Source organism: Nematostella vectensis, chromosome 1 (assembly GCF_932526225.1).
Source record: "Nematostella vectensis chromosome 1, jaNemVect1.1, whole genome shotgun sequence".
Taxonomy (NCBI): domain Eukaryota; kingdom Metazoa; phylum Cnidaria; class Anthozoa; order Actiniaria; family Edwardsiidae; genus Nematostella; species Nematostella vectensis.
The window spans coordinates 11,831,857-11,857,391 of record NC_064034.1 but is presented as its reverse complement, the minus strand read 5'-3'; the positions used below and the strand labels follow the sequence as shown (position 1 = coordinate 11,857,391).

The 25,535-nt window shown below is 41.5% G+C and overlaps 5 protein-coding genes across 6 annotated transcripts; 3 read left to right on the top strand and 2 right to left on the bottom strand.

Annotated features, from left to right (window-relative positions):
• Positions 1-319: 319 nt before the first annotated feature.
• LOC116601178 lies at positions 320-4,326 on the bottom strand. The gene is made up of 5 exons (XM_048729335.1): positions 4,107-4,326; positions 2,907-3,329; positions 1,541-1,642; positions 1,078-1,411; positions 320-739 (listed from the first exon to the last, which is right to left on the bottom strand). Exons 1-5 carry the CDS (start codon positions 4,180-4,182, stop codon positions 517-519), a joined length of 1,158 nt encoding a protein of 385 aa, XP_048585292.1. The 5' UTR covers positions 4,183-4,326; the 3' UTR covers positions 320-516.
• Positions 4,327-4,376: 50 nt separating this feature from the next.
• Positions 4,377-13,200, bottom strand: LOC5517437 (protein rolling stone). 2 transcript variants are annotated; one of them, XM_032361888.2, is made up of 3 exons: positions 12,833-13,200; positions 11,475-11,548; positions 4,377-6,262 (listed from the first exon to the last, which is right to left on the bottom strand). In XM_032361888.2, exons 2-3 carry the CDS (start codon positions 11,496-11,498, stop codon positions 5,504-5,506), a joined length of 783 nt encoding a protein of 260 aa, XP_032217779.2. In that variant the 5' UTR covers positions 11,499-11,548; positions 12,833-13,200; the 3' UTR covers positions 4,377-5,503. The 2 variants fall into 2 exon arrangements, with proteins under 2 accessions (XP_032217779.2, XP_001637456.2); XM_001637406.3 differs by lacking the exons at positions 11,475-11,548; positions 12,833-13,200 and adding an exon at positions 9,012-9,226.
• LOC5517438 lies at positions 9,644-13,061 on the top strand. The gene is made up of 2 exons (XM_032361887.2): positions 9,644-9,900; positions 10,385-13,061. The coding sequence occupies exons 1-2, from the start codon at positions 9,790-9,792 to the stop codon at positions 11,216-11,218; spliced, it is 945 nt and encodes a 314-aa protein (XP_032217778.1). The 5' UTR covers positions 9,644-9,789; the 3' UTR covers positions 11,219-13,061.
• Positions 13,201-13,258: 58 nt separating the features above from the next.
• Positions 13,259-18,331, top strand: LOC116601179. The gene is made up of 3 exons (XM_048729342.1): positions 13,259-13,688; positions 16,246-16,398; positions 16,707-18,331. Exons 1-3 carry the CDS (start codon positions 13,379-13,381, stop codon positions 17,264-17,266), a joined length of 1,023 nt encoding a protein of 340 aa, XP_048585299.1. The 5' UTR covers positions 13,259-13,378; the 3' UTR covers positions 17,267-18,331.
• Positions 18,332-20,251: 1,920 nt separating this feature from the next.
• Positions 20,252-23,280, top strand: LOC116601186. The gene is made up of 3 exons (XM_048720005.1): positions 20,252-20,264; positions 21,162-21,308; positions 22,578-23,280. The coding sequence occupies exons 1-3, from the start codon at positions 20,252-20,254 to the stop codon at positions 22,898-22,900; spliced, it is 483 nt and encodes a 160-aa protein (XP_048575962.1). The 3' UTR covers positions 22,901-23,280.
• The last annotated feature ends 2,255 nt before the right edge of the window (positions 23,281-25,535 follow it).

Genomic DNA, 25,535 nt, shown 5'->3' with positions numbered 1-25,535 from the left:
CGACAACGTACTGTACTTTATAGACTTTTATAGACGACAACGTACTGTACTTTATAGACTTTTATAGACGACAACGTACTGTACTTTATAGACTTTTATAGACGACAACGCGGGGGACTGTATGATAGGAGTAAATAAACCCATTTTATCGCGCCTCCCAAGCCCTTCCATAAGTATTCATTTAGCCGGGGACATGAAATATTTAATAACCGCCGTGGTGCATATCCGAGCAAAAATTGAACAAAAAGGGGATCGAGGAAAAAAACAACAGAAATTTGCCCTCAAAAGTGGGGCAACAAATCACACCAGTAACCGCCTCTGCTCTGTAGATCATCATTCTCTCAAATTGTGTCTCTAATTGGGACAATAAAAAAAAGTGAAAAAGTGAAGTTATTAAGTAAAACAGAATAACGAACTGCACACTCTATAGGACCATGGGTCTAGAGTTCGTGCCATGGAGATCCATGACACAACACATTGTACAAGAAAGATCGTGATTGTCAGTGTCGTAATTTATTATTCCTGGTCGTGTTTGGTCTTCTTCCTGGACGGGCTACCATCACGACGTTTCCTTCTCTTCTTCTCGGAGTCCTCCTTAGACCTGCGCTGGGATTTATCTTTCGACCTTCCTTCCCTGTCTTTCTTCTCTGTACGGTGTTTCTTTTTCGACTTCGTGCTGGATTCGGCCGAGTTTTCTTTAGAATCCGCTTCGATATCCTTGCCTTTAAGTTTTCTTTTCCTGTCAAAAAGCTTACTTTAGTAACGACATCAAGACTTCACGAGCAGTAACTAGCTAACGACGTCAATAACAACATCAGCATTTGTGCCATTGAATCAACAACTGCATAATTATCAATACTCCCCCCCAAGACTTAATGCTTCAGGCAACCATGATAGCCTTACCTGAGATATACGCAAATGCCCACAAGCATTCAGAACAACAACACCCCTCCCCTCCCCCCCTCCCGACTTAATGCTGCAGGAATCCGTAAACAAAAATATACACAAACACAGACCAACAAAAACCCTCCCTCTCCCCCCACGACTTAATGCTGCAGCCATCCATGATAGCCTCACCTGAGATAGGTAATGGCCACGAGCACACAGATCAACAAAAACCCTCCCCCGACAGCGGCAGCGCCTGCAATGATGAAACTCGTAGATCGTAAAGGCTTAGTCTCAGACGGAACGCGTGAGAAGTCTTGGTCTTGTTCGTCTGGGTCTTCCTCTGTAGCCTCCTCCGGTACCACTGTAGTACCTGATTCGTCTGTTGCCTCTATGATGGAGTCGGTAGGAGGGGCTCCGGTAGCAGGGTCTGTAGCAGGGTCGGTAGGGGGTATGGTGGTTCGGATGGGTGTGGTCGTAGGTAGAGGGATAGTGGTCGGTGGCTGAGGAGGCATGGTGGGTATATCTGCAATTAAAGAATCTCTATTCAAAATCGGGCCTATATGATTTTGCGAAGGGGGTTCCTCTTTACCGCCTTGTGTTTTTAGGTGTCCTGATACGGTAGCATCCGTTGAATGCTATCTTCTGTACTCACCGATGCACTTTAGATAGTTGGGAACGCCAATTTCTACTGTGCAGTTTTGTTTATCCGTGCACGGGCTCTGTAGTATTCCGCACCAATACTCGGGTTGTACGCCTGAAAAATATTTAATATTCTATGGGCAGTTGCAAGTCCATTGTTCTGTCCAAAATTTCCCAAACAAACAATGAAAGTAACGTATCAACTCCCAAATATCCACCTCCGGTTTTTATAGTGCAGGAAGCGCTTTCAGCGTCTAAACCTGGCTCTTATTATCTAACCGCGGCGGCGTGTTTTGCTCTATTATCAGAAGCGGGGAAGAGGCTTGGCGCCATATGACACCTTGGACTGCGCACTCCCCCCTCCCCCCCCCCCCCCTCTCATCCCATCTTCGGTACGCGCCTGACCATGGTGACTGAACGAGCCCCAAAAAGACCCAGGGCGCGCAAATAGACCTCGATATATTTTAATCTAGGTCATAGCGAGCTGTGCGTGGCGTAACCGACAAAGACAGGCCTGGGAACCTGCTTATTGCCTCTCTATTGATGCGCGGGTACCTCAGGTTCCTTTGTATTGTACAGTTCGCTAGATAGCAGTGCTGGGGCCGAAATCTACAGCTTGTCCGTAAAACATTAGCTGCCATACGGAGATTCAGCGCCGGTCTCGATGTATGGTCTATATTTTGCGTGTTCAGATTTCATTTATACTGGGTTCGATCCCAGGCAAAGATATGGCCTTTTTTCTATTTCTTTTTTCCAAAAGCATATAATTATTTTTGCGCGCTAGTTTTCTGTACAAATTCCCCGCAATTCCTTTCAAGCAATGTAAGAAGACTTTTGTATGCGACGCTGACGACGAGGGACTTTGCTACCGCTGTCAGACACGGGGCTGGGCGTAGGGCTTGGCGTAGGAGAAAGGGCCCCGGATGGTCCCCCCAAATTTCGATGTGCTCGCAGTTTTTCGGGTAATGCTCGCCCAATTTTCTCCGCCGGGCTTGCATTGTATTTTTCGATGTGCTCGCTGCTCGATTTATTCAACAATAAAAAATGCTAGGTCTCGCATAAAAAAACGGGTTCCTCGCCAAAGACCATTCGGGGGCCTAATAGACGCCCCATACCAGCTACCAGAGAGCGATCTTTTCTTAAAACATGATAATACATGATATCAAATTTAAATACATTATCATCGTTAATATAAATACGATATAGATTGTGTTTTATTGGATGAAAAAAAAACTAAAACTATAGCCATAAGCGGTTGAAAGGGCGGTCGATATTCACCCCCCCCCCCCTCCCTTTTTAAATTATGGATCCGCCACTGGAAGCTAATCAATTTTAGTGCTTTTTTTTCATCGGCTCTGTAAGCGTAAAGTAGTACCAACCCGATAGTCGTATCTTGTCGATGTCTTTAGGCTCATCAGTTAACCAGAAAGGCTTCCAGTCGAACTGCTGCTCGTACGTCAACTTTTTATACATCTCTTGGTATACGCGACCTATCTTCCATGAATGCTTGTTCTTGCCGTCTGACATGAGAGTCTGTCTAGTCTCCCAAACCACGCTGGGCTGCCACATGTGCATCTTCCATTTAGCTATCACGATAGAATTCACAAAGACCCAGTCAGGGCGGGGTCTGAGGTCCGGGATAAGTCTATGGGGTAGATCTCGATCGTTGATGATGAGCCATTCGTCGGCGAAGCTACTCTTCTCTCTGAACCACAGCCCCTCGCTAGTTTTGCCGAATACCCGGCCCCGGTAGAATCCGCGGAGGGTGGGGTTATAGCCGTACATAACCATTGTCTCAGGCACTAGAAAGGGGATAGATCAAGTAGTTAAGTTCAATCTAACGTTAGTCAGTGCATTTGTGCGATTAAGTAGATCAATTTAGATTAATTAATTATACGTTAGTCGGTGCATTTGTGTATCAATAGTGATAAAGTTGTTAATCGGTGTTGTTTTTATCCCCGGGAACCCTGAGGTCGCAGGCGCGAGAACGCGCTCAAGCAAGGAGGTCAGACGGGGGGGGAGGGGATAAGGGGCGGGAGAGAAGCCCCACCCCCCATCCCCCCCCCCCCGCCTCGTTTTCGCGCTTCGATACGCTGACCCCGCGCCCTGGGTACCCAAGGTTTCCATATTATCGGTACAGCGGAGATTCAGGATAATTCTGAGCTGTAAGCCGTTTAAATCCCTTATCAGTGAACACATGAACAGTCCCTGGTCGTATCGTTTTTATGGAAACGTTCTGGTCTCTGATATTTACCGTTGGCCACACATAGGGCAATGCAACTTTTACGAAAAGTAAAATGCATGCAATCAAAAATGTTCATTGACACGCAACAGATTATAACTGGGTTGCAAATTGCAGAAGAAAATGTCTAATGTAACGTGGCCTTTCGGGTCAAAACTCAATGGTTCTTTTAATTTGAGTTTTATAAAAAAAAGTCGTGGTCTCCTCTTGGCAAATTGTTAAGTGGGCACGGGAAATACAAACAATCAAACGGTCTCCTGTGGGCTGAAGAAACCATTCATCATTGACTATCGACTAGTAAATTGAAGAATAATCCCCAATAAACCCCTACACATACCTTTAACAAAGTCGGGTCCATAGTCAGCAGCACTAACAACAGTTATACAGAGAGCGAATAGCAGAAAGGCTCGCATACTACTGCGCGCGTGCGCGGTTTTAGCGCTCTGCTCGCGCGAAACGTGATGACGTCACAATACAATTAGCTTAGAAAACAAGAAAAAAATTACATAAGCTTACTGCAAAAAAATTTGATAAAAAGGATAACTAGTCTTACGGGCATGGGAAGTGTAACGACACGATTTTTCCAAATGCTTTTATCAATCAGCCATTAGCAGATGCAATTCATTTAATAAATTCCTAATAGTTTTATTTTAGTTTTTATCATTAGCCAACTTTATGTTGCGCAAAAATCGAATCATCCCAACATGCTGTTCGCTTATCGTTTCGACCCAATCATCGGGGCGGCACAACGTAAGAATGGCGAATACACCACGATATGCGTTATCTTAAGATCACAATGTTGTGGAGTCACGAGGCGAGTAGCGCCCATATTATAGGAAACGCGTGTTTAGTTTGCATTTATGAATCTTTTGGGTTGTGGGTACTTCTCAAAGCCGGTACAGGCCGGTTGAGGGGTCAATGTGTTAAGATCACAATGTTGTGGAGTCACGAGGCGAGTAGCGCCCATATTATAGGAAACGCGTTTTGATAAGGAACCCCCTCCCACCTCGGGGCCGTAGCAAGGGGTGGGGCACTGGGGGCACGTACCCTCCCCTCCCTCTCAATATTTTAAAAAATTATAAGAAAACGACCAATAGAGGCATAGCTGTACGCCCCCCCCCCCCTTCCTCCCCAATATTTTCTTAATGCTTCTGTATTGCGCCACCTCCCCCATGTTACGTGCCCTGCATCCCTTGTGACATTTCGGATAAATGTGATGTACTAGACTATACCTTATTCGAGTTGCTACATTCTTGATATTGGCGTCGATATATATATATAAATACCTGTCACATCTTTACTAAGCTAAAACGTGATTTGCAAATGGCAGTTTTAAGATCGATCTACCTCGATACCTCGAATTCCATTGTCTCGTTCTAAGGTCTTTGGTTTTGGCTTTTGTTCCATTGTGTTTTTGGTGCTGGTGCTCCGTAACATCAAGAAACTACCAAAGGTTCTTATTATCATTCATAAGATTAACGGTGATAAGTAGGCGTCGTAAGACAGCACCATTGCGCAGGGTGCTGGCTTGGAGTGGGCGAGCCGAGATGGTGCGCGTACCACACTAGAGGCCAAACAACTGCCTTTTCTTTTTGAAAAAATCTCTAAAGGTTTTGCAAAATGCCTGTGCGTCCGTTCGTAGAACTGTCATTGTCATTTGCCTTTTTACGCGGACAGTATTTCTAAATAGGATATTTACAAACAAACTTCTATTGTTTTTTTGCGTACAGAACTCTAGAGTTTGTTTGGCTTGATCGCCAGACTGACCCTTATCTTGTAAAACAAATAGAACAAACACTGCGACACGAAAAACCCGCCAAGAATGAAGATAGACAACCACGCCGTGTAGATTACAGGACGATCACTGAACATCAGGGAGGGGTAGGTGCGGGGATCCGATCGCATATCCGGGACTTCAGTGATGATGTACACCAGGCAGAACACCACATAGGCAGCGCCAAAGACGTTACCGTAGATCACGTGTAGAATACGCACAGGGATCCCGCTCACGAAGACATCAACTACCAATAAAATGAAGGGAAACGCGTGGTGCGGGATATCGAGCAGACCGCTGACCGTGTTTACATCTGGGTCGTACCACATGGAGAAGTACGCGACCACTAGTACTAGTGACGAGTCGATTGAGATCGTATGAAGGACCCACAGCACCTCGTGTTGCCATGACAACATGTTGGGCTCGTTATCTTCCGGCTCGCTTTCGTCGTCCTCCCATGGCTCTAACGCGCACGATGTATCCGATTTGTTGAGCAGCGCGCCGTAGCTTCCCCTACCGCTGCATTTGGTGCAAGTTGAGTGCCAAAGGGAGGCGAGGGTCCCGACCAGGAAGTAGAGGGCGGTCAGGCCGAGGCTCCAGTAGCTGAAATGTAGGATAATGGTGTACTCGGGGTGTTTTAGGCCCACGAAGGTTAGCGCGGCAACGAAAATACATGTGAAGGTGGCACGGTAGAGGATGAAGATAGGTAGGGGCAGGGCCTAAAAGAGAAAAACAATAACATTTGTTAAGTAACTGGGGATCGTTTTTTTATAGGTGAGATCAAGCCAAATTTGTATTCAGAAAAAGCCTTTCCTAAACACGGCCGGGGAGAAAACAAAATGATAGAATCTCATAGTGTTATACCAGCAGATTGTTCAATTGCCTCATTGCCAGCGAAATCGGAAAATGGCGATTGGCAACTGACAGGTTCTACGATCGTAAAGAGCCTTGGATCCCAAATATCAACTAAATACAGAGTATATATAAATTGTGCAATTTTAATTTAAAGTTTGGGTATCGATTCACGAAAATGATGGCTTTTAGCTGTTGTCTTTCTCACTCGAAGATCAACAACGATTATCGTAAGAGGATCAAATCCCAAACATAAAGGTGTGCATAAAGGTCACACAAAATCCAAGCACTGTCGAAAAACCGTTACAAACTATCAAATAACCAGTGACCCAAAATATAACCCATCTTGAGAGGAAACGAACGCCAAAATTTGTTTGTAAAATTTAAAAAAATCATAAAATATACAAGTAGATCATAACTCGTACGCCAGGAAAAAAAAAATAGACGGTATTTATTTAAACGATAGATTCACGTTAAGAAAATATTTGTAAAATATTTGCTTTTGATCCAGGGTTGGGTTGCATACAACAGACAGACTTACCAACCTGTACAGGACCCGAAATGATCCCAGGACCCGAAACGATCCCAGGACCCGAAACGATCCCCAAAAGTTCCCCAACTGATCCCGGGACCCGAAACGATCCCCAAGAGTCCCCGAAATGAACCCCAAGGAATTGCGGTAATGGACAACAAAAGGAATGTGTAAGGATTGGCTTTCAGTTTTAAAAACATTTGAAGCATTTAGCTTTATTTATGTTATTAAAAGGAAATTTACATTAATTAAAACTATAGTATTAAGATATTAATATACGACAGCAGGGGAAATACAGTGGTTGAGTCAGAAATTGGGGTCAACTAACAATTCCTGTGATAGTAATTTGAAGAACACGGTGTGGATAAATCATTTTTACATAAAAAGCCAAAAAGAAAGGATAGGACATGCTGCTTTTCATAGTAAGCGAAATGGGTTAAGGTTATTTTTTGCATGTTTTTATTCGGCGAATGAAAGACCTATCCTATCATGCCGGGGTGTACGCACGACTACATGAGGAAATTCAAAACTCACATAATATTGCTTTCAACAAATGCCACATCCTCTTAATATTTTGCATCGGTAGTAGATGGGTTGGTTGTTCGAGTGTATTACTCAGTGTGCTTTTGTCGTTCCATCTTCTCGGCCAAACCGGCTGCCTAAATATAATGTGTCGGTAAATATTCGCTCGTGTAAACAAGAATTTCGTGGTGAAATACATGTTTGGTTGTCAAATGAATATTAATTTTTAGGGGTGATGTTTACCGGAAATGAGAGTCATGTGTCGGAACCGCAAAATGTTTAGAGTGTGATGGAAGGTCGAGAGTTTGGTTGATCTGAGCAAAGCTGTGCTATGTTTATGCTGTATTCCTTTCAGTAGCAATTGAAAGTTGTGTATTTGTTTTGGACTCTGTTTATGTGTTTAACGCCGGGCAATGTAATAAATAGAAGTATTGTGTTGGAATTTAATATTTTTAAGTCACGTTGTTTAGAAATCGAGTCGCTGTTAACCCTTTATTATGCTTCAAAATTGCAAGTATTTCTTCTGCTTTCCTTTTGTCCATTACCGCAATTCCTTGGCGTTGATTTCGGGGACTCCTCGGTATCGGTTCGGGTCCAAGGATCAGTTGGGGTACTTTTGGGGATCATTTCGGGTCCTGGGATCGTTTCGGGTCCTGGGATCATTTCGGGTCCTGTACAAACCTCCAGTCAATCTCAGTTCCTAGCTCAAATATTTTCACGATTGATCACCTCCTGTAATTGTCCTGTTTATTGTCTTATATCCTAGAATACAGGTCACAATAAACTCTTATTGATTTGTGATGTGTATTTATACAGAAAATATTTGGGCTAGGTACTGTGATTGACTGGAGACTTACTGTTGTGATGCAATCTGCAATTTGCGTTGGCGGACTTCAAGGGTATAATATATGTGCTCTTGTCTGAACTGAATGTTTTAGCGCAGATTCCTGCGTAGATTTACAAAGCGTAATCTCGGTGGAGGGGGGAGGGAGAAAACAGTGTATACATCTGGGATGTAGAGATAGAAAAGCCAAACCTTGCTGATGAAGAAATAGTATTTCTGTACTGTATTGCTAATTCCACTTGCGAAAAATCCGCGAGACAGAGCTCAAAGTATCGATAGGAACATAAAAAATATTTCTGTACAATAACAGGAGAAGATACACACTTAATATCGCTAATTTCAGCTACCAATTCCCTGAGTGCCGAGTTTTATAATATAGAGTAATTGTTCTGTAATGACTGTTCTTTTCCTTGTTTCAATAAATGACTCGGATGACTATAAGAATTTAGCTAATAAATTTTTTGCTACTTTGCATGGGATCACGCCTGATTGCATGGGCAGTAAGATATTTTCAAAACACAATTGATTTGCCATTAAGTATCGTACAAGAAAACCATTAAGATCAATGTTCTCCTATCTAAGAGAATTCTATAAATTTCTCCACAGAAGCAAAATTCTGTATTAACTAGGCCCTGTAGACTGGTAGAAGGTCAACTCACCGTTGCTAACAATTTCACAGACCGTTAAAAGTGGACAGTTTTTAAATGTTTTGACTTACCGACGACTCCGTGAATGCTCTCGGATCACGATATTTCAGCGCAAGATTTCTTATGTCTAATTCTCGACAGAGAGCGCCACAACAGCCTTCCATTTTGGAGTGCAATTCCTTCACTGTGGCGTAAACGTTGTATGGGGAACGCAAAATGATTTACATGGGCAAACAAAAAGCAGCGGGAAGAATTCTGATTGGCTTACGCGTTTAGATGGATCAACTATCAAATAGCTGCATTTATCGAACAATAATTGATCACGCGTCATTGATCGCCCCTCTTGTATATTAATCATATCGTCACAGAAAACGGAATCCTCTGGCAAATAAAGAAGACCCTGTAGTATTTAGTTTCAGGTTTTCCTCTTAACCTGCCCAGAACATATTCACAAGCGATTTGCAAACTCTCTGCGGAAAAAAAGACACACTTATTGAAGTTTCAAAAGTTTTTTCCACGACCAATCCTTTCACAGTCACGAAACATGAGTGATTTGAAGAAAAGTTTATTCAAGTTTTCTTCTCAGAAGATGACGAAAAAAGCACCGATTCATTATGTTGTCAAGACAAAAATTCCTTCAGTGATAAGAGATTTATCAAGGCTCAATGACTCTTTTGAAAGCACTCACGTATACGAGTATTGAATTTGCATTTTGGGGATAGCAAGGCTGATCTCCAAGTCCACAGAGTTAGTGAAGTGGAACAAAAGAATTTATTTCTATAGTCTCCAACAAGAAAGCTCCCTCGCACTGTTAATATGAAGCCATAGCATGGCCTCCTTTGAAGCAATATGACTTTTGCGGAGACAAGAAATATTTTGAGTCGCTTGACAAATGGGGAGCTGGGACTTAACAGACTCTCTTTTGACTTCCATGATGCAAAAGCATTCAGTAGGTCACCAGTAAGTATACTATGCTTTTAGCCGTCATATTCTTGTGTGTGCATAGTATTTAGAATATTGTGTGAGTATTTAGAATGACTAAAACCAACAACGATTTACTGCTAAACTGAGCTCTGGAGGAAAGCAAGACCAGTTTGCGCCATGAATCAATTGAAAAGAATATGTAAGCCGCTCATGTTTCCATATAAGATGTAAATGAGTAAAGAATATTTACCCATTTGAGCATGATGGAACTTACTCAAGGTGCGTACCTAGGTTTAGCTGAGATGTGGTGCGGACAGGCGGAGCCATAGGGGTATCATATAGGAATACGCCCCCGGAGCCCCTGTGAGCGCGCCTGTTAAAACAATCGAAACAAGACGTCAAGTCAGTCAAGTAGACCTCAAGTCAGAGCGGGGAGTTCTCAAGTCAGAGCGGGGAGTTGAGTTATCCGAGCTCGAGTTGGCGGGGTGATACTAATAAGAGGTTATTTCACTTGTTTTAGTGGGGTCCAGCGATGCTTCTTATCATTGTGCGATTTGTCATCTTGACCTGCTGCGCCGTCTTCCTGGCCAATGACCTGATGTCACCATGGTCGCCTGCCTGGCTGCTTTACCTGTCTACCTGGAATGCGATCCTGACCATTATCTACTTCCTGGCCACACTAATATCGTCCACTGTAGAGGTGGTGCACGAATGCAAGGCCCTAACAGAAGACAAAGGAAATTTCCAGGAAGAGTACCATGTAAGCCGCACATTGCCAGGAAGAACGTCGACAGGCCTAGACGTCCTAGAAGATGACGACTATGACGACATTCCAACCGATGACGACAGCGATAATGAACCATTTTTCCTAGAATCTCCCCCAGAAGACCAGCTACCATGGTACATGAAGTGTGTGTGGCTACTCTTCACTGTCAACACCAACACGAGCATAATCGTGCTGGTCTTCTACATTTCCACGGCAACTGTATATCAGCCAATCCTTGTCTGCTTTTACGTTTCCATGGTTATATTCATGATGACAGAGACGGCTATGAGTCTTGTACCCGTGCGATTCCTACACTGCATATACGCCTATTCGTTCATCGTTCTCTATATTGGAATCAAGGCCGTGACCATGACAGTGAGCGATAGCGCAGCTCTACACAATCGCATTTTACCCTGCGAGGTGAGACTCCTTCTCCAGGAATGGTTACTGGTCTATCTCGCGGCTTTCTCTATTCCAGCTGTGGTAGCGATCCAAGCTCTTTTCTACTTTATAGCAACGGTTAGAGGGCTGGTTTTTCTACAAATGCATGACTTTGCGCGTTGGGAGCGGATTGGGTCATCGTCATAATGCTATGTGCTACAGCATCCTTAGGGACCCAGGGCGTCGCGGAGATCGGGCACACAAGGAGCGCGGCGCGAGAATTCTTTCTCGCGCGCTCCCTGTGTGCCCGTTCTCCTCGACGCCCTGGGTCCCCGAGGATGTGTGCTACAGAGGAAACGTAATGAGTTTGAACTGTTAGAAGAGTTACAACTGTCGAGCAGCTCATGAGAACTATAATACGTTATCAGCCTCATGTGGGCGATTATCCGGGAACTATATATACCTTTGGGGTGCGAGGTTTTCGCATCTCCCGAAAGCGCGACGAGCGAATTCAGATCATCTTAAACTTGGCATGGCCTAAGAAGCAGGGGATAAAATGGGCGTAATCAAACTTTAATTGTTTATGTGTCAATTAATACTGAACATAAGTCTCTAATTATTAATTAATTTGTTAATATGCTTATTGGCTCTTACATAAATAAGCAAACACAAATCAGTAAACAACAGCATCCAACCTTTTTCAGAAGAGAGGGTGGAATATTATTTTGTCTTGTTTTTATAGAAACACTCTCCCACCGTTCGCAGGTGACCACAATATCTTGAGACTTAATTATTCATAGACCGACTCTTTCGCTACCATATAGCATATTTAGCGAGCCTAAAAATTTCGTATTATGAACTATTTCATACCATTTTCTTCAAAATGGGAATTTTTATGTAGATGCGCTTCACTTTTTCATTGTTTCAGTCATTCTTCAACATTTATGGCTGGCGTGATTACTCGGATTATCAAAGAACCGGGCCTTTCAATGATTATTTAGTCTGATGCGGAACTGCGTTGACGGTGTTTTGAAAAGTTTTTAAGTTGAAAACGAGCAGTTTCTCGAGCCGTGTCCTTTAGGGTGAAAAGTAGTGTTGTCATAAGTGTGAGATGTTCCATTTTCGGCATGGAAGCCAACAGTATTATTAAAGCTCGCTTTTTGCACAGAACTTAAAACAATTTGTGTTATACTATATATATATGAAAGCTCCCCATTATTAAAAAGAGATTAGAGAGATGTTTTTATACCAAAGGCCTTTTTTAGTCATGACACGCATAAACGGTCTGGGGAGGCATTGGTTGAAAAATATTTTTGTACAACGTTAAATCGGACGAGGATACATTGATTGCGCTAATTGTAAAGTAACGATAGCCTCGATAAACTATAAGATGCCCGAGCTATGTATTTAGAATAAAAGATATAATGTATGGGAAAGTATTCCCTTTTTAGCACTATTGAAAACAGGTTGAAGGAAATACGAGCAGCAATGAGAACATCCCGTTTCTGCATAATCAAATTCGTCATTTTTTTTGTTAATTCCACTTTCTTGTCCAAAATAGAAGAAGTGTAAAAGTGCAGGTTTTGATCTTTACCTGTTTAGATAAATGGAGTAATTCGTCAGCCCAAATTGCAGGACTAAGATGTGGCTGGAAATAATACGAACGCCAGGCCATTGGTTTAGCCTTCTACATAGGCACCAGTAACTTAATTTATATTAATAAGATAAGAGAGATTTTATGGGCAGTGTACAGTATGCAACCAACTGGGTAGTTATAAGTGCTCACTTCAAACATATGTGGTAAAAAATATGAATTCCTACCTTCAAGAAATTGACAACTTCAGCATCCAAGTTTAGATAAAAGAAGCTGGCAACATCACTGTTGGCCAATCCCCGTAGAAGTTATATGACCACATTCAAGTCCAACTTATATCATTCAGCGGATATCTTGTAAAGTTCGAGATAAGCCGAGATTTAACCCTGGCCAAATAACATCACATCGTGCGCAACTGTGTACATTCGCCTTAATAAAATAGATATTTCAGATAAACTTATTGTTTGTTTCTTTTATGATTTGGATGTTTTGTTTTGTAATAAAATAAGTCTTTTGTCTTTTTTTTGCTGAATTGGCCATGAACAGATGAAGGTGTGATATTGATAAACGATGTCTCAGTCATTTGGAATTTACATTGAGCAATTCACTTTTACAACTATAGAAGCTGAAGGAAAATGAATTATTAAATTCATTATGTCAATGTGGGGTGCTAGAAGGGTTATTCTCGTTAAAAGAGGTAAACAAGCTGAACGGTGATTAGGACTTAAAAACATCTGCCACCGTTGCTTATTTGAGACTGTAAGCGGCACAAAATGCTGGTCTCAAAACTCGCCCTTTTCTTGTTTTTCCTTCTTGGAACTGTTCTATACAAAGTGGAAGGCACATGCAAAGAGCAGTTTAACACGGAGCAACACGTTTTCTTGAAGGGAAGTGTTTTTCATTCGTATACAGCAACTGAAATATGGGAGTGCTTTCAAACTTGCAAGGCAAACAAAGTCTGCCAAAGTTATAACTACTACATTCAGACACAGCTTTGCGAACATAACAAGGAAACCAAGGCAAGAGAACCTTCGAAAGCTGTTTCTCAATATCTGGCTGTCTATATGGAAAATCCAACGCGAGGTAAGGGGACGTTTTATTGGTGGAAACGAGAAAAATTCAATAATAGCTGTTCAGAATTTTCTCTTCTTTCTAAAGCAAAAATAATAAACTATTGTATTGGCGTCGAGATGTCTCTATATAATCTTTTATTTTAGTTTTATTTTATTTTCGTGAGGGCTATATTGTTAATCGCCTTTACATTATTAGGGATTCAGGAAAAAGTGCATACATGCGTTTATTACTGTCTCATCTAATCATTTAATGTTTTTTCTCAATAATTTCCAATTATTTAAAATTTAGGAATAGGTAAATAAGATTTATTTCAAGCAACGTAAAGAAAATAAACTACCCTTTCTTTTATTAGTCTGTTTTCTGCGTCAATGGGAAAATATTCGCCAGCATAAAATCTAGAAGCATGCGCCATCAGTATAGGTTAAATGCATTTTATTTCTTGATAATTCCTTTAGTAATAGATGGAAGATTATTTCCATGAAAAAATGTACAGTAATTATTTCGGAAAAATAATATGCAATGAGTATGCAAACATTTGTTTTAGAGGAAAATACACGAAATTGCTTTTTATTAATCCCTTTTGTGGCGATGACTTTTTTTTATTTGAATTTGTTTTCTACGGTCTGAGAAAAAGCTTTTTTGTGCGATTTTGTGCAGGTGGTTCTTGTCAACAGCGCTTTTCGCGTTTGGCTGTTTTGATTATTCTTCGACTAATTATTACACAAAGCGTTTTTTGTCTCTTTGACAACAGTCTTATCAGGGACTTCTTTCGAAAGAAGAATTTCGTTATCCCGAAAGTGTTTTTTAAACAAATCTAAGTATCCTGATGCATATTCTGACGATATTTTCTGTCCCGAACCTGCTAGTGATCTCCTCGAATCATCCCATGTTGAAACGCTAAACCCTGCATCCAGAATTATTTTTTTACACCCCGGTGTGTTTGAGGAAGGGGCGTACTAATAAGGTTTCGGCCATAAGATACTGTACAGGACCCGAAATGATTCCAGGACCCGAAACGATCCCTAAAAAAAAGTACCCCAAGTGATCCCGGGACCCGAAACCATACCGAGGAGTCCCCGAAATCAACCTCAAGGAATTGCGGTTATGGACAAAGGGAAAGCAGAAGTAATCACTTGCAATTCTTAAAGCATAATTAAGGCTTTTGCCCCGGCGGTAAACCCATAAACAGAGTCCAAAACAAATACACAACTTTTAATTGCTACTAAAAGGAATACAACATTAACATAGCACGGCCTTGCTCAGAACAGCCAAAACTGTTGACCTTCCATCACACTCTAAACATTTGCAGTTCCGACACATGACTCTAACAATATAAATCTCGTTTCCGGTAAACATCACCCCTAAAAATCCATATTCATTTGACAACTAAACGTGTATTTCACCACGAAATCCATGTTCACATGAGCGAATATTTACCGACACATTTTAGGCAGCCGGTTTGGCCGAGAAGATGGCGGAATGACAAAGCACACTGAGTAACGCACTCGAACGACCCTTTTACTACCGTTGCAAGATGTGGCTTTAGTTGAAAGTAATATTTATGTGAGTTTTGAATTTCCTTTATGTAGTCGGCCGTACAACCCTGCATCATTCACCTAATACAAACAAACATGCACAAAAGTAACCTTAAGAATAACCTTATGTTTTATCTGTGGATCGATATGGAGACTTGTTATCTATAAATGATTTATTCACGCCTGGTTCTTCAAATTACTATCACGGAAATTTTTTACCCCAATTTCTGACTCAACCACTGTATTTCCCGTGCAGTCGTATATTAAAATCTTAATACTATAGTTTTAGTTAATGTAAATTTCCTGATGTAACACAAATAACGCTAAAATGTTCATATGTTCATATGTTCAAATGTTCATATGTTCACTGAAAGCCAATCCTTCCACATTCCTTTTGATTGTCCATTACTGCAATTCCTTGGGGTTCATTTCGGGGACTCTTGGGGATCGTTTCGGGTCCCGGGATCAGTTGGGGAACTTTTGGGGATCGTTTCGGGTCCTGGGATCATTTCGGGTCCTGTACAATACCAGTACCATAAGATATCGGCTTTTTTTAGTAGACAGTCTGAAATTGTTGACATTTCCAGTTCACCTTTTTCCCCTTTTTTCAAATTTATTTTCCTGAAAACTGTAGGTCTGTTTAAGTACTTTAACACTTTATACTCGGTCTTAGTAGTACCTCGTGGATCCAAGAAAAAATTAAATCAATGGTAGGCATGTGTAGATTCTGCTAGTAAATTTGGGAAAAGTTGCTTGAAAAAATATAGCCAAAAGTTGCTCTAAAGTGGGTATTATTCAAAAGTTGCCTCCAGAAATTAAAAATGTTGGTGAATGGGGGTATGTTAATCCGCCGATCCGCTACATTTTCGGGGCCAATCCGTGGATCCGCAGATGTTTTTAGATCCGCATGCTTTGACAGATAAACAAAAGATAATAATAATGATGTAGTGACATAACAACGGTAATGTTGATAATGAGTATTTCAGCATGAGATATGTCGATATGACTTATAACACGTATTTCCATCGCAGGTAAGGTTGGGTCTTTACCCGAGCTACCCGGAAAATCTTGTAAGCAGATATTGGAACTAGGGACGGAGTCTCGCGGATCAGGAGAATACTGGATCGACCCCGCGGGCACCAAGGACCCCATGCGCGTCTACTGTGACATGGAAACAGAAAAAGGTTGGATCACCCACATTCTGTAAAATTCCGAAAGTTACTGCAAACTCAAACAGTGCTAGGTGGGAGGGGACATATGCTCCCGCCCACTGATACGGCCCTGTCAATGATTAACCACCCGTTTGCGGGAAACATTTAATGATCATAGTTGAAGCGATGCCATATAGATTTAAGTGCTGGAAACATGCCCGGGAGCCAAAATTTAGACGATATCTAAATAGAGTACATACTCTTTTTTAAACAACGCAAAGGTTTATTAATATTTTGAATAAATAGATACCTTTTCTCACCCAAGTGTGTTTGTTTTGCAGGTGGTTGGGCTCTAGTGATGCGAATAAAACTCAGCCAGACTGGGAGCATCTCCTCAGCAGAGAGAATCGAATCAAGTGATTATCACTCTATCTCAAACTACACCAACGGCATGGTATTTGTCAAGGTCCCCGCCATTCGACAACTCAAGGCCATCATGCCTTTCGCGCAAATGAGATGGCGCTGTCATAAGAAAAATGTTGGCCGAACTTTAGATATAATGACAACTAATGACAGTGCCGGGTGGAATGTCATAACTCACTTTCTATCTGATCCGGACATTTTCCCAGCCGCGTGTAACTCGTTTACTCGGCTACCCGATGATGACTCGTTCCTAGCGAAGAATTGCGCAAAGTGGGGTAACTCTGGCTCGGCAACTCTTATCGATAAATGGGGACGATACAGCAATAAAGGTGACTTTAGAATCTTTAACAATGCCATTGTGTGGGAAAATGAATATTACTTCACAGGTACTGCGCCTAACTTATTCTGTGATGATTTTACGGGGGCGACTTACAAAGAAACTTCAATTGGTGACACGTGGGAGCTGTATGTGAGATAGACAGTCACCCAGACTCCAATAGCGGGTCACTTATGAATACTAAAACCTCCGTTTACGATAACAATACTCGCATAACCCCTATGAAAAGGGTTAGACGGTAAGATCCACTCTACAAGGACAAAGAGGACACTGTGCAAGGAATCCTACGCTTAAATTCCTTGTGAAAGGGATAACGCGAGTGCATTTAATCAACTGTCACCTTTTGGAAGGGCCGTGCGAGGTAGATCGCTTTTGGTCTATCCAAACAAGACATTTAAGCAATAGATGCATCAGAATTCCATCGCTGTTGGATAATGCTTATGACCGATTACTAATACACGCTGTAATTTTTGGGTGAACAGTAAATAGTTCCCTGAGAATCTCTAAAAGGTTTAAAAAGCAACTAGGTTCAAGTCTCAATGGAGAAGTGTACATCTATTTAATTGATACTGTTTGGAGGCTGTGTGTATAACGAGGGCGAGGGAGGTGTGCAAAGTCAAAAGTGAGAAAACCTTTCCCTAAGCGCCTGTGAGAATATACTTGGTGAGTATTTTTATATTGTTTGTAGTCTCTGAGCTTTCTGACTATGGCTTAATGGCGTGTATACGGTGGGATCTACGTCTTAACTAGCAAGAGAGGGACTATTTTCAAATTGTCTTATTATTGTAAATAATCAGAAAAGAGAACAAAAATAGAATTTTGCATGTGCAGGGTGAGAATCCCTAAGAATATCTAAAAGCAACTAGGTCCAAGTCTCAATGGAAAAGTGTACATATATTTAATTGATACTGTTTAGAGGCTGTGTGTATAACGAGGGCGAGGGAGGGGTGAAAAACTAAAGAAAGAGAACTTTCCCTGTGTGAGTGAGTGCCTGTGAGAATTATGTGATATTTCTATTCAGCGTGTACATGTTTTACGAGTATTGTATCTGTGTTGCTTGACGGGCACACAAACACAATAAGAAGCAGAATATTTGACTGGGTGTAAGTATGTTAATAGTTTTTTTGAAAATATACCAGATATCTGTCTATTGTCAAATTCTACCAATCTGCAATATATCTATAATAAATATGAGTTTAGTCTCCTGTTTGACTTGTTTTGTTGTGTCGTTTTTTCTTCGTACGCGCATCTTTTCCCATGTGTGCAGACCACAATAGCAAGATCAGAGGCAGTTTCGGTCGCAAGCTATTCAAAATACGCGTACGTAACGGCACCGCCTGTAAATGAGGAACTGACTACCCAACCGTTGTTTACTTCGCATTATATTTCCCTACTGTCCTAACGTTTTTTTCAATGTTTTAATAGGGTGACTTATAATAAAACGCACGTATCTGGTTTCTAACACATGCATAACGCACGCACCTAGTTTCTCACATAAACATAACGCACGCACCTAGTTTCTCACACAAGCATAACGCACGCACCTAGTTTCTCACACAAGCATAACGCACGCACCTAGTTTCTCACGCAAGCATAACGCACGCACCTAGTTTCTCACACAAACATAACGCACGCACCTAGTTTCTCACGCAAGCATAACGCACGCACCTAGTTTCTAACACATGCATAACGCACGCACCTAGTTTCTCACACAAACATAACGCACGCAACTAGTTTCTAACACATGCGTAACGCACGCACCTAGTTTCTTACAAAAGCATAACGCACGCACCTAGTTTCTAACACATGAATAACGCACGCATCTAGTTTCTCACACATGCATAACGCACGCATCTAGTTTCTCACACATGCATAACGCACGCATCTAGTTTCTCACACATGCATAACGCACGCATCTAGTTTCTCACACAAACATAACGCACGCATCTAGTTTCTCACACATGCATAACGCACGCATCTAGTTTCTCACTCAAACATAACGCACGCATCTAGTTTCTAACACATGCATAACGCACGCATCTAGTTTCTTACAAAAGCATAACGCACGCACCTAGTTTCTTACTCAAGCATAACGCACGCATCTAGTTTCTCACAAAGGCATAACGCACGCACCTAGTTTCTCACACAAACATAACGCACGCAACTAGTTTCTAACACATGCGTAACGCACGCACCTAGTTTCTTACAAAAGCATAACGCACGCACCTAGTTTCTAACACATGAATAACGCACGCATCTAGTTTCTCACACATGCATAACGCACGCATCTAGTTTCTCACATAAGCATAACGCACGCATCTAGTTTCTAACACATGCATAACGCACGTACCTAGTTTCTTACTCAAGCATAACGCACGCATCTAGTTTCTCACAAAGGCATAACGCACGCATCTAGTTTCTAACACAAACATAACGCGCGCATCTTGTTTCTTACTCAAGCATAACGCACGCATCTAGTTTCTTACTCAAGCATAACGCACGCATCTAGTTTCTCACGCAAGCATAACGCACGCAAATATTTTCTCGCGCAAGCAAAACGTATGGACTTAGGATCTCGCACAATTAAAACTCACGCACCTAGTCCTCTAAAAAAAGCAGGACACTAAGGAAATGCAGCCTTAAAAAGTTGTAGCAAAATCCAATAATACCTCGATCATCTCTCAGTTGACCGCTAACGTTTAACGGTCCTATGATTTTACTCGAAAAACTCAGATCAGCTTAGAGGCCCTCTGGGCCATTCGGGTATCTAAAAATTATTTTCAGAAAATCAAACGAAACCGTTCATAGAAAGTAAAAATACCCACTAAGCAGCGAGGAAAATATTACAATTAAATCAGTAGTCTCCAATAGTGGCTTGTAAATTGACCCAAAAATTTAATTAACACGGGACATCTAACTGATGTAGCATCTGTTTCAGTAATCATTCCTTCCAGACATGGCGCTAAGTTTTTTTAACCCGCATTTTGTATTTCTCGTGTTACTTTTGGTGGAAAGAGGATCCAAGGAAATCTGCCCCGTCAGTGTAAGTTCAGAGCAGGGAGTCGCCTTGTTCGGCTGTACGTTTGAGTCATTTCTATCGCATAGCTTCTGGGAGTGTTTTAGGAGATGCCTAGAGGAGGTACAATGCTGGAGCGTCAACTATCATTTGTCTACCCACATCTGTGACCTTAACAGCCAGACGAAATGTAGCCTTTGCAGCTCATTAGAGATGATTTGTCCGTTTACTTGAAGAGCAGGGAAGGTGAGCCATCCTGTGCTTTGGAAGTGTGAGGTTTATTTGAGGTTTTGTTTGGCTCCACCTTTTTTCACATATCCTTTCCAGGAGGAGAGTCTTTTTCAAAATGAAATTTAAGGTACAGTGAATGTAAACCGATAAACAAATACTGATGAAACGATAAACAAAGATCAATAAACACTATTGTAATTTTCATCTCACATATTCAAACACAAATGAGATTTAGTGAACTGCCACAGATGGCTGAAGTAGCCTGAAAATTGAATTAAATTAAATCTCAACTCAAAACTTTATTTCAACTGTATAATTTTGAATAAAGCTCGGATAAATTAATTGAGGGGGGCTCGGCTTAAATGCGCGCTTCATAAGCAAAGCGCAAATGAAACACAAGACAGGTGCATCATCTCGACTACAATTTATATATATACATATATATATATATATATATATATATATATATATATATATATATATATATATATATATATATATATATATATATATAGTGTTGGTTTGAGAAAAATACAAACTACATAGGTTTCCCTACAGGTCTGTTTCGTGGTTGCCCACTCATCAGGGGATGACACTATACACCGCTCTACTTTCGAGCATTGAGCACTTTCTATGAAAGCCTTCAACCATCATTTTATATATATATATATATATATATATATATATATATTTATTTTCTTTAGATATAATATTTCTAAAAAAAAGAGGGTATTATTGTTTTATTTGATCCCAAGGCCTACTCTACCAACTGTTTTATTTGATCCCCAGGTGGCCTACAGAAGAGGGTGGCGCGCTCGTGCAAGGACTTGCGAGGTCTGGTAACTAACTCAATCCTCGCGACTGGAGAGTACTGGATTGATCCGGAAGGTGACAGGAGACTTTTGAGGGTCTTTTGTGACATGCATACCGATAGAGGTAGGTATAGAATGTCCATAGAAGAAGACTTTTGAGGGTCTTTTGTGACATGCATACCGATAAAGGTAGGTATAGAATGTCCATAGAAGAAGACTTTTGAGGGTCTTTTGTGACATGCATACCGATAAAGGTAGGTATAGAATGTCCATAGAAGAAGACTTTTGACGGTCTTTTGTGACATGCATATCCAGGGGGGGTGGGGTGCACCCCCTGGGTACGGGCCTGGGGCACGTTTCTCGAAACACCCGAGGATTTTATCAGCCGAGGATTTTATCAGCCGGGGATTTTATCAGCCGAGTGATTTTATCAGCCGAGTGATTTTATCACCCGAGGATTTTATCAGCCGAGTGATTTTATCACCCGAGGATTTTATCAGCCGGGTGATTTTATCACCCGAGGATTTTATCACCCGAGGATTTTATCACCCGAGGATTTTATCACCCGAGGATTTTATCACCCGAGGATTTTATCAGCCGGGGATTTTATCACCCGAGTGATTTTATCACCCGAGGATTTTATCACCCGAGGATTTTATCAGCCGAGGATTTTATCACCCGAGGATTTTATCAGCCGAGTGATTTTATCAGCCGAGTGATTTTATCACCCGAGTGATTTTATCAGCCGGGTGATTTTATCAGCCGAGTGATTTTATCACCCGAGTGATTTTATCAGCCGAGTGATTTTATCAGCCGAGGATTTTATCAGCCGAGGATTTTATCAGCCGGGTGATTTTATCAGCCGAGGATTTTATCAGCCGAGGATTTTATCACCCGAGGATTTTATCACCCGAGGATTTTATCAGCCGGGTGATTTTATCAGCCGGGTGATTTTATCAGCCGGGTGATTTTATCAGTCTATAGACTTATGATCATGGGTGGAAGTCTTTTTTGAAAAAGCTTTTTACGAGGGATCATACATCTATTTGGACTCAAAGAATCATGTAATGTAACCCAAAGTGCTTCATGGCTATAAAATTAGCAAATAAGGGCAAAATAAAGAAACAAATAAACAAACAAACAAACCCAGGTCTGCAAAATTGTAGCGTTTTTGTTTATGTGCCTGTACACAGCCAGGATTCAGCCATCTATACGTTACCCATGAGCCACTGAGGCTACGATGCATTAATTCTCAAGTGCAACCTTATTTGAAATATGCTCTCAACAAAAAATTAAAAATACAACAATTCAAATTCTGTAGTTTGCTTAGTCTTGGTATGAAAGTCTACAACTAGCAACAGACATAACCGCTTTTGCGAACTCTGGTTTGTAGGGGGGTGGACCCTTGTTACCCGAATAACACCTGCAGTGGGCCATGAGCAACAAGTCTCTCATCACTACCGTGCCGTCAGCAAAGAGAATTACTCGACCGGGAATGTTTTAGTGGCGCGTCGTGCGCTGGTCAAACTACAATCCCTGATCGCTTTCACACAGCTCCGGTGGCGGTGCCGCAAACAATCTGTTGGCCGCACCATTGACATCATGACGGCCAATAACAGCGCAGGAGCCAACGCCCTGGACCACTTCCTGGACAGGGTCACATTTCCGGACGCGTGGGGCTCGTTTGTCCGTTACCGGACGATGACTCGATTTTGACCAGGAATTGCACCAATTGGGGCAGCAATGGTACCTTACCTAAGGGGGGATGGGGGGAGTACAACCGTAATCAGGCGAATAGGATATACAACACTGCTTTTTTCTGGTCTGGACGTCACAGCTTTGCTTGTTTTGACCCAAGGTACAAATGTGATGATAACGGAAAGGAGAGGAGTCCTGAGGGTTTCTGGGAGCTGTATGTGCGCTAAAAAAATGATTTTCATATAGCATTTCTCTAAAAGATTAAAAGCGAGCCAGCAATGCGTAGATTAGCGATACAGGTAAATAGAAAATAAGACAGGCACAGAAAAACGCAGATTTAACGAATGTTACATGTACAGCTACTCGAGTATTAAAATGAGTACTTATTAAGTGGTAAACATTTTTTTTTTACATTAAAATCCTCCCCTACCCCCGAAACCGTATCACGCACCTGCTTACAGACTCTATACCGTGTCGGCCCTATAGGGGTCCAAAATCTTCTATCCTTTAGGGGTGTTCAAAGTGCCTGCTATCCTTTAGGGGTGTTCAAAGTGTCTGCTATCCTTTAGGGGTGTTCGAAGTGCCTGCTATCCTTTAAGGGTGTTCAAAGTGTCCGCTATCCCTAACGGGTGTTCAAAGTGTCCGCTATCCTTTAGGGGTGTTCAAAGTGTCTGCAATCCTTTAGCGGTGTTCAAAGTGTCTGCTATTTCTTAGGGGGGTTTAAGAAGGGTGTTAAAAAAGTCTCCCACAAGAGATAACTATGGAAAAGCAATGTACTCGGGTCTCGTTAGTCACTTTTTATTTGGTTTGTTTCTGTATACAAGTATCTGCGCAACGTGCTGCGATCATGCAAAATTAATTCTCAGACAACGGTACTAACTAGCTAAGTACAGCAGCATGCTGTGACTGCCAGCAGACATTGCAATATTATCTTAATAACAACACTGTGCATAAAAAACCGAAACTCGTGCAAACCACTTCCCACCTTTTCAAAACCAGTATGATACAAAAAGTATTAAAAATCTAGTAAAAAGTATCGGAGGATTTAAAAACATCCGCCGATTCAAGCCTTAATTCATTTTTAGCCCGTTGAAGTTTTAAAAACAATTGACAAGTGTTGCACATCTAACTACACGAACGAAGCCATATAAATACTCGAACTTCTACCCAATTGCTGCATTATATCTTATTTAACTTGACGCTATGCTATAGATAATAATCGAGATAAAATTAACTGTCACATACACCCTCTCCTCCCCCCCCCCCCCCTCAATCTACAAACCCCATGGACATCTTGTTTTTATTTTTAAGGCTGGTCTAAATCATCACATGGAACAGTGGCAACGCCCAGTCTTGCCTTGTCTCCAAGGGTACATTAGCCTCACAACACTAACAAAACATTTTCTCAGTATCCTTCGGACAGGAGTTTAATCCTATGCGATTGTGCGTGCTTTAGAAGAGAAAACCTTTGCGTGCATTTTACTTCCTCAGACGGCTGGAAGTTTCGACAAAGCGTCCAGCCAAGGCGCCAGGAACAAGCCGTCCAAACAATTCATGAGGTGAGTTTTACATGCGCGGTGCAACACACATACACGGGAGAAAGGCCCATGTTCATGTGCATCAGTGGTTAGTGGCTCTTAATCACTAGATAGTTTTACCATGATGTCTCTATTACCCTGACCCTCGCGAGTCGATCAAGCTATTGGTCAAACTCAGTGCCAAGATAGCGAAGCTGAGTAAGAAAAGCAAGTTACGTTCGAGGCTCTGGAACCAGGGCACCTCTGTCATTCCCTACACCCCTAGTAGAGACAGGTTACGCTATTGTGGAAGGATCATCCTAATTTTCAAACCCCTGGATTACAATCCGTCAGAGGAAGGGGAAGATAGCCCATATCAAAGCCAACAACAAGCGGTATCAAACTTCCCAGATATTGCACACGTATGCGAGCATAATCACGGTGCCAACAGCAGCAGCGATACAAAAAAAAAATGCATTTATCTGTTGTCGCATAACAAAAAAACTTTACTTTTCATCCATTTTTCCCTTCTTAATAAACGTATATATTAATAATAATATTCTTATAAAGATTCAATTATTGAATGACTTAAATCTACTTTTTGATCTTCTAACAAAACTATATGATATGCTTCTATGAATTTGTACAAAACATACGGCCCTCGGTTTTTTTTATATAAATCTACAAAGTGCACATTTTAAAATCATCTGCTTTAAGCAGGCAGCAGAAAAAGGTTCATTCCGTTTAAATTAGCTTGATATTAATTTTTACGCACTACTTGACTACGAGCAAAGGCTCCCAAATTATATACAACAATGCAATATTATAAAACCATCCCAATTGGACCTGGTATTTCCCTTAAACTTTTCCAAAAAACTAAGTATACAGTCATGAACTTAACACCTTCAAAACAATAGTTTTGCTTTCGACTATTGAACCAGGCTGTCTTCATGTATCAAATGGGTGGTTACAATTTACACAGAAGACCCTGCGGAGTAATTAATGTACTTATCTTCCCCTCCCCACCCAAGAGATATTTAAAAGTAACATGCTTAGAAAACTATTGCGTACATGAAGGATATGTTACGCCCAACAACTGCTGTACCAGGTGCAGCCTTTCGAACGGTTAGGGTTCG

Bases quoted from the DNA above. Each gene is read 5' to 3' on its own strand.
- LOC116601178 (XM_048729335.1), bottom strand. From the start codon at position 4,182: ATGCGAGCCTTTCTGCTATTCGCTCTCTGTATAACTGTTGTTAGTGCT. The intron at 1,643-2,906 runs GTTGGTACTACT...AATATTTTTCAG, and splicing joins CGACAAGATACGACTATCGG to GCGTACAACCCGAGTATTGG. The intron at 740-1,077 runs GTGAGGCTATCA...GCTTTTTGACAG, and splicing joins GTGGCCATTACCTATCTCAG to GAAAAGAAAACTTAAAGGCA.
- LOC5517437 (XM_001637406.3), bottom strand. From the start codon at position 9,104: ATGGAAGGCTGTTGTGGCGCTCTCTGTCGAGAATTAGACATAAGAAAT. The intron at 6,263-9,011 runs GTAAGTCAAAAC...TTTCTCTTTTAG, and splicing joins GAGCATTCACGGAGTCGTCG to GCCCTGCCCCTACCTATCTT.
- LOC5517438 (XM_032361887.2), top strand. From the start codon at position 9,790: ATGACTTTTGCGGAGACAAGAAATATTTTGAGTCGCTTGACAAATGGG. The intron at 9,901-10,384 runs GTAAGTATACTA...CACTTGTTTTAG, and splicing joins AAGCATTCAGTAGGTCACCA to TGGGGTCCAGCGATGCTTCT.
- LOC116601179 (XM_048729342.1), top strand. From the start codon at position 13,379: ATGCTGGTCTCAAAACTCGCCCTTTTCTTGTTTTTCCTTCTTGGAACT. The intron at 13,689-16,245 runs GTAAGGGGACGT...TTTCCATCGCAG, and splicing joins TATGGAAAATCCAACGCGAG to GTAAGGTTGGGTCTTTACCC. The intron at 16,399-16,706 runs GTTGGATCACCC...TTTGTTTTGCAG, and splicing joins TGACATGGAAACAGAAAAAG to GTGGTTGGGCTCTAGTGATG.
- LOC116601186 (XM_048720005.1), top strand. The intron at 21,309-22,577 runs GTAGGTATAGAA...TCTGGTTTGTAG, and splicing joins TGACATGCATACCGATAGAG to GGGGGTGGACCCTTGTTACC.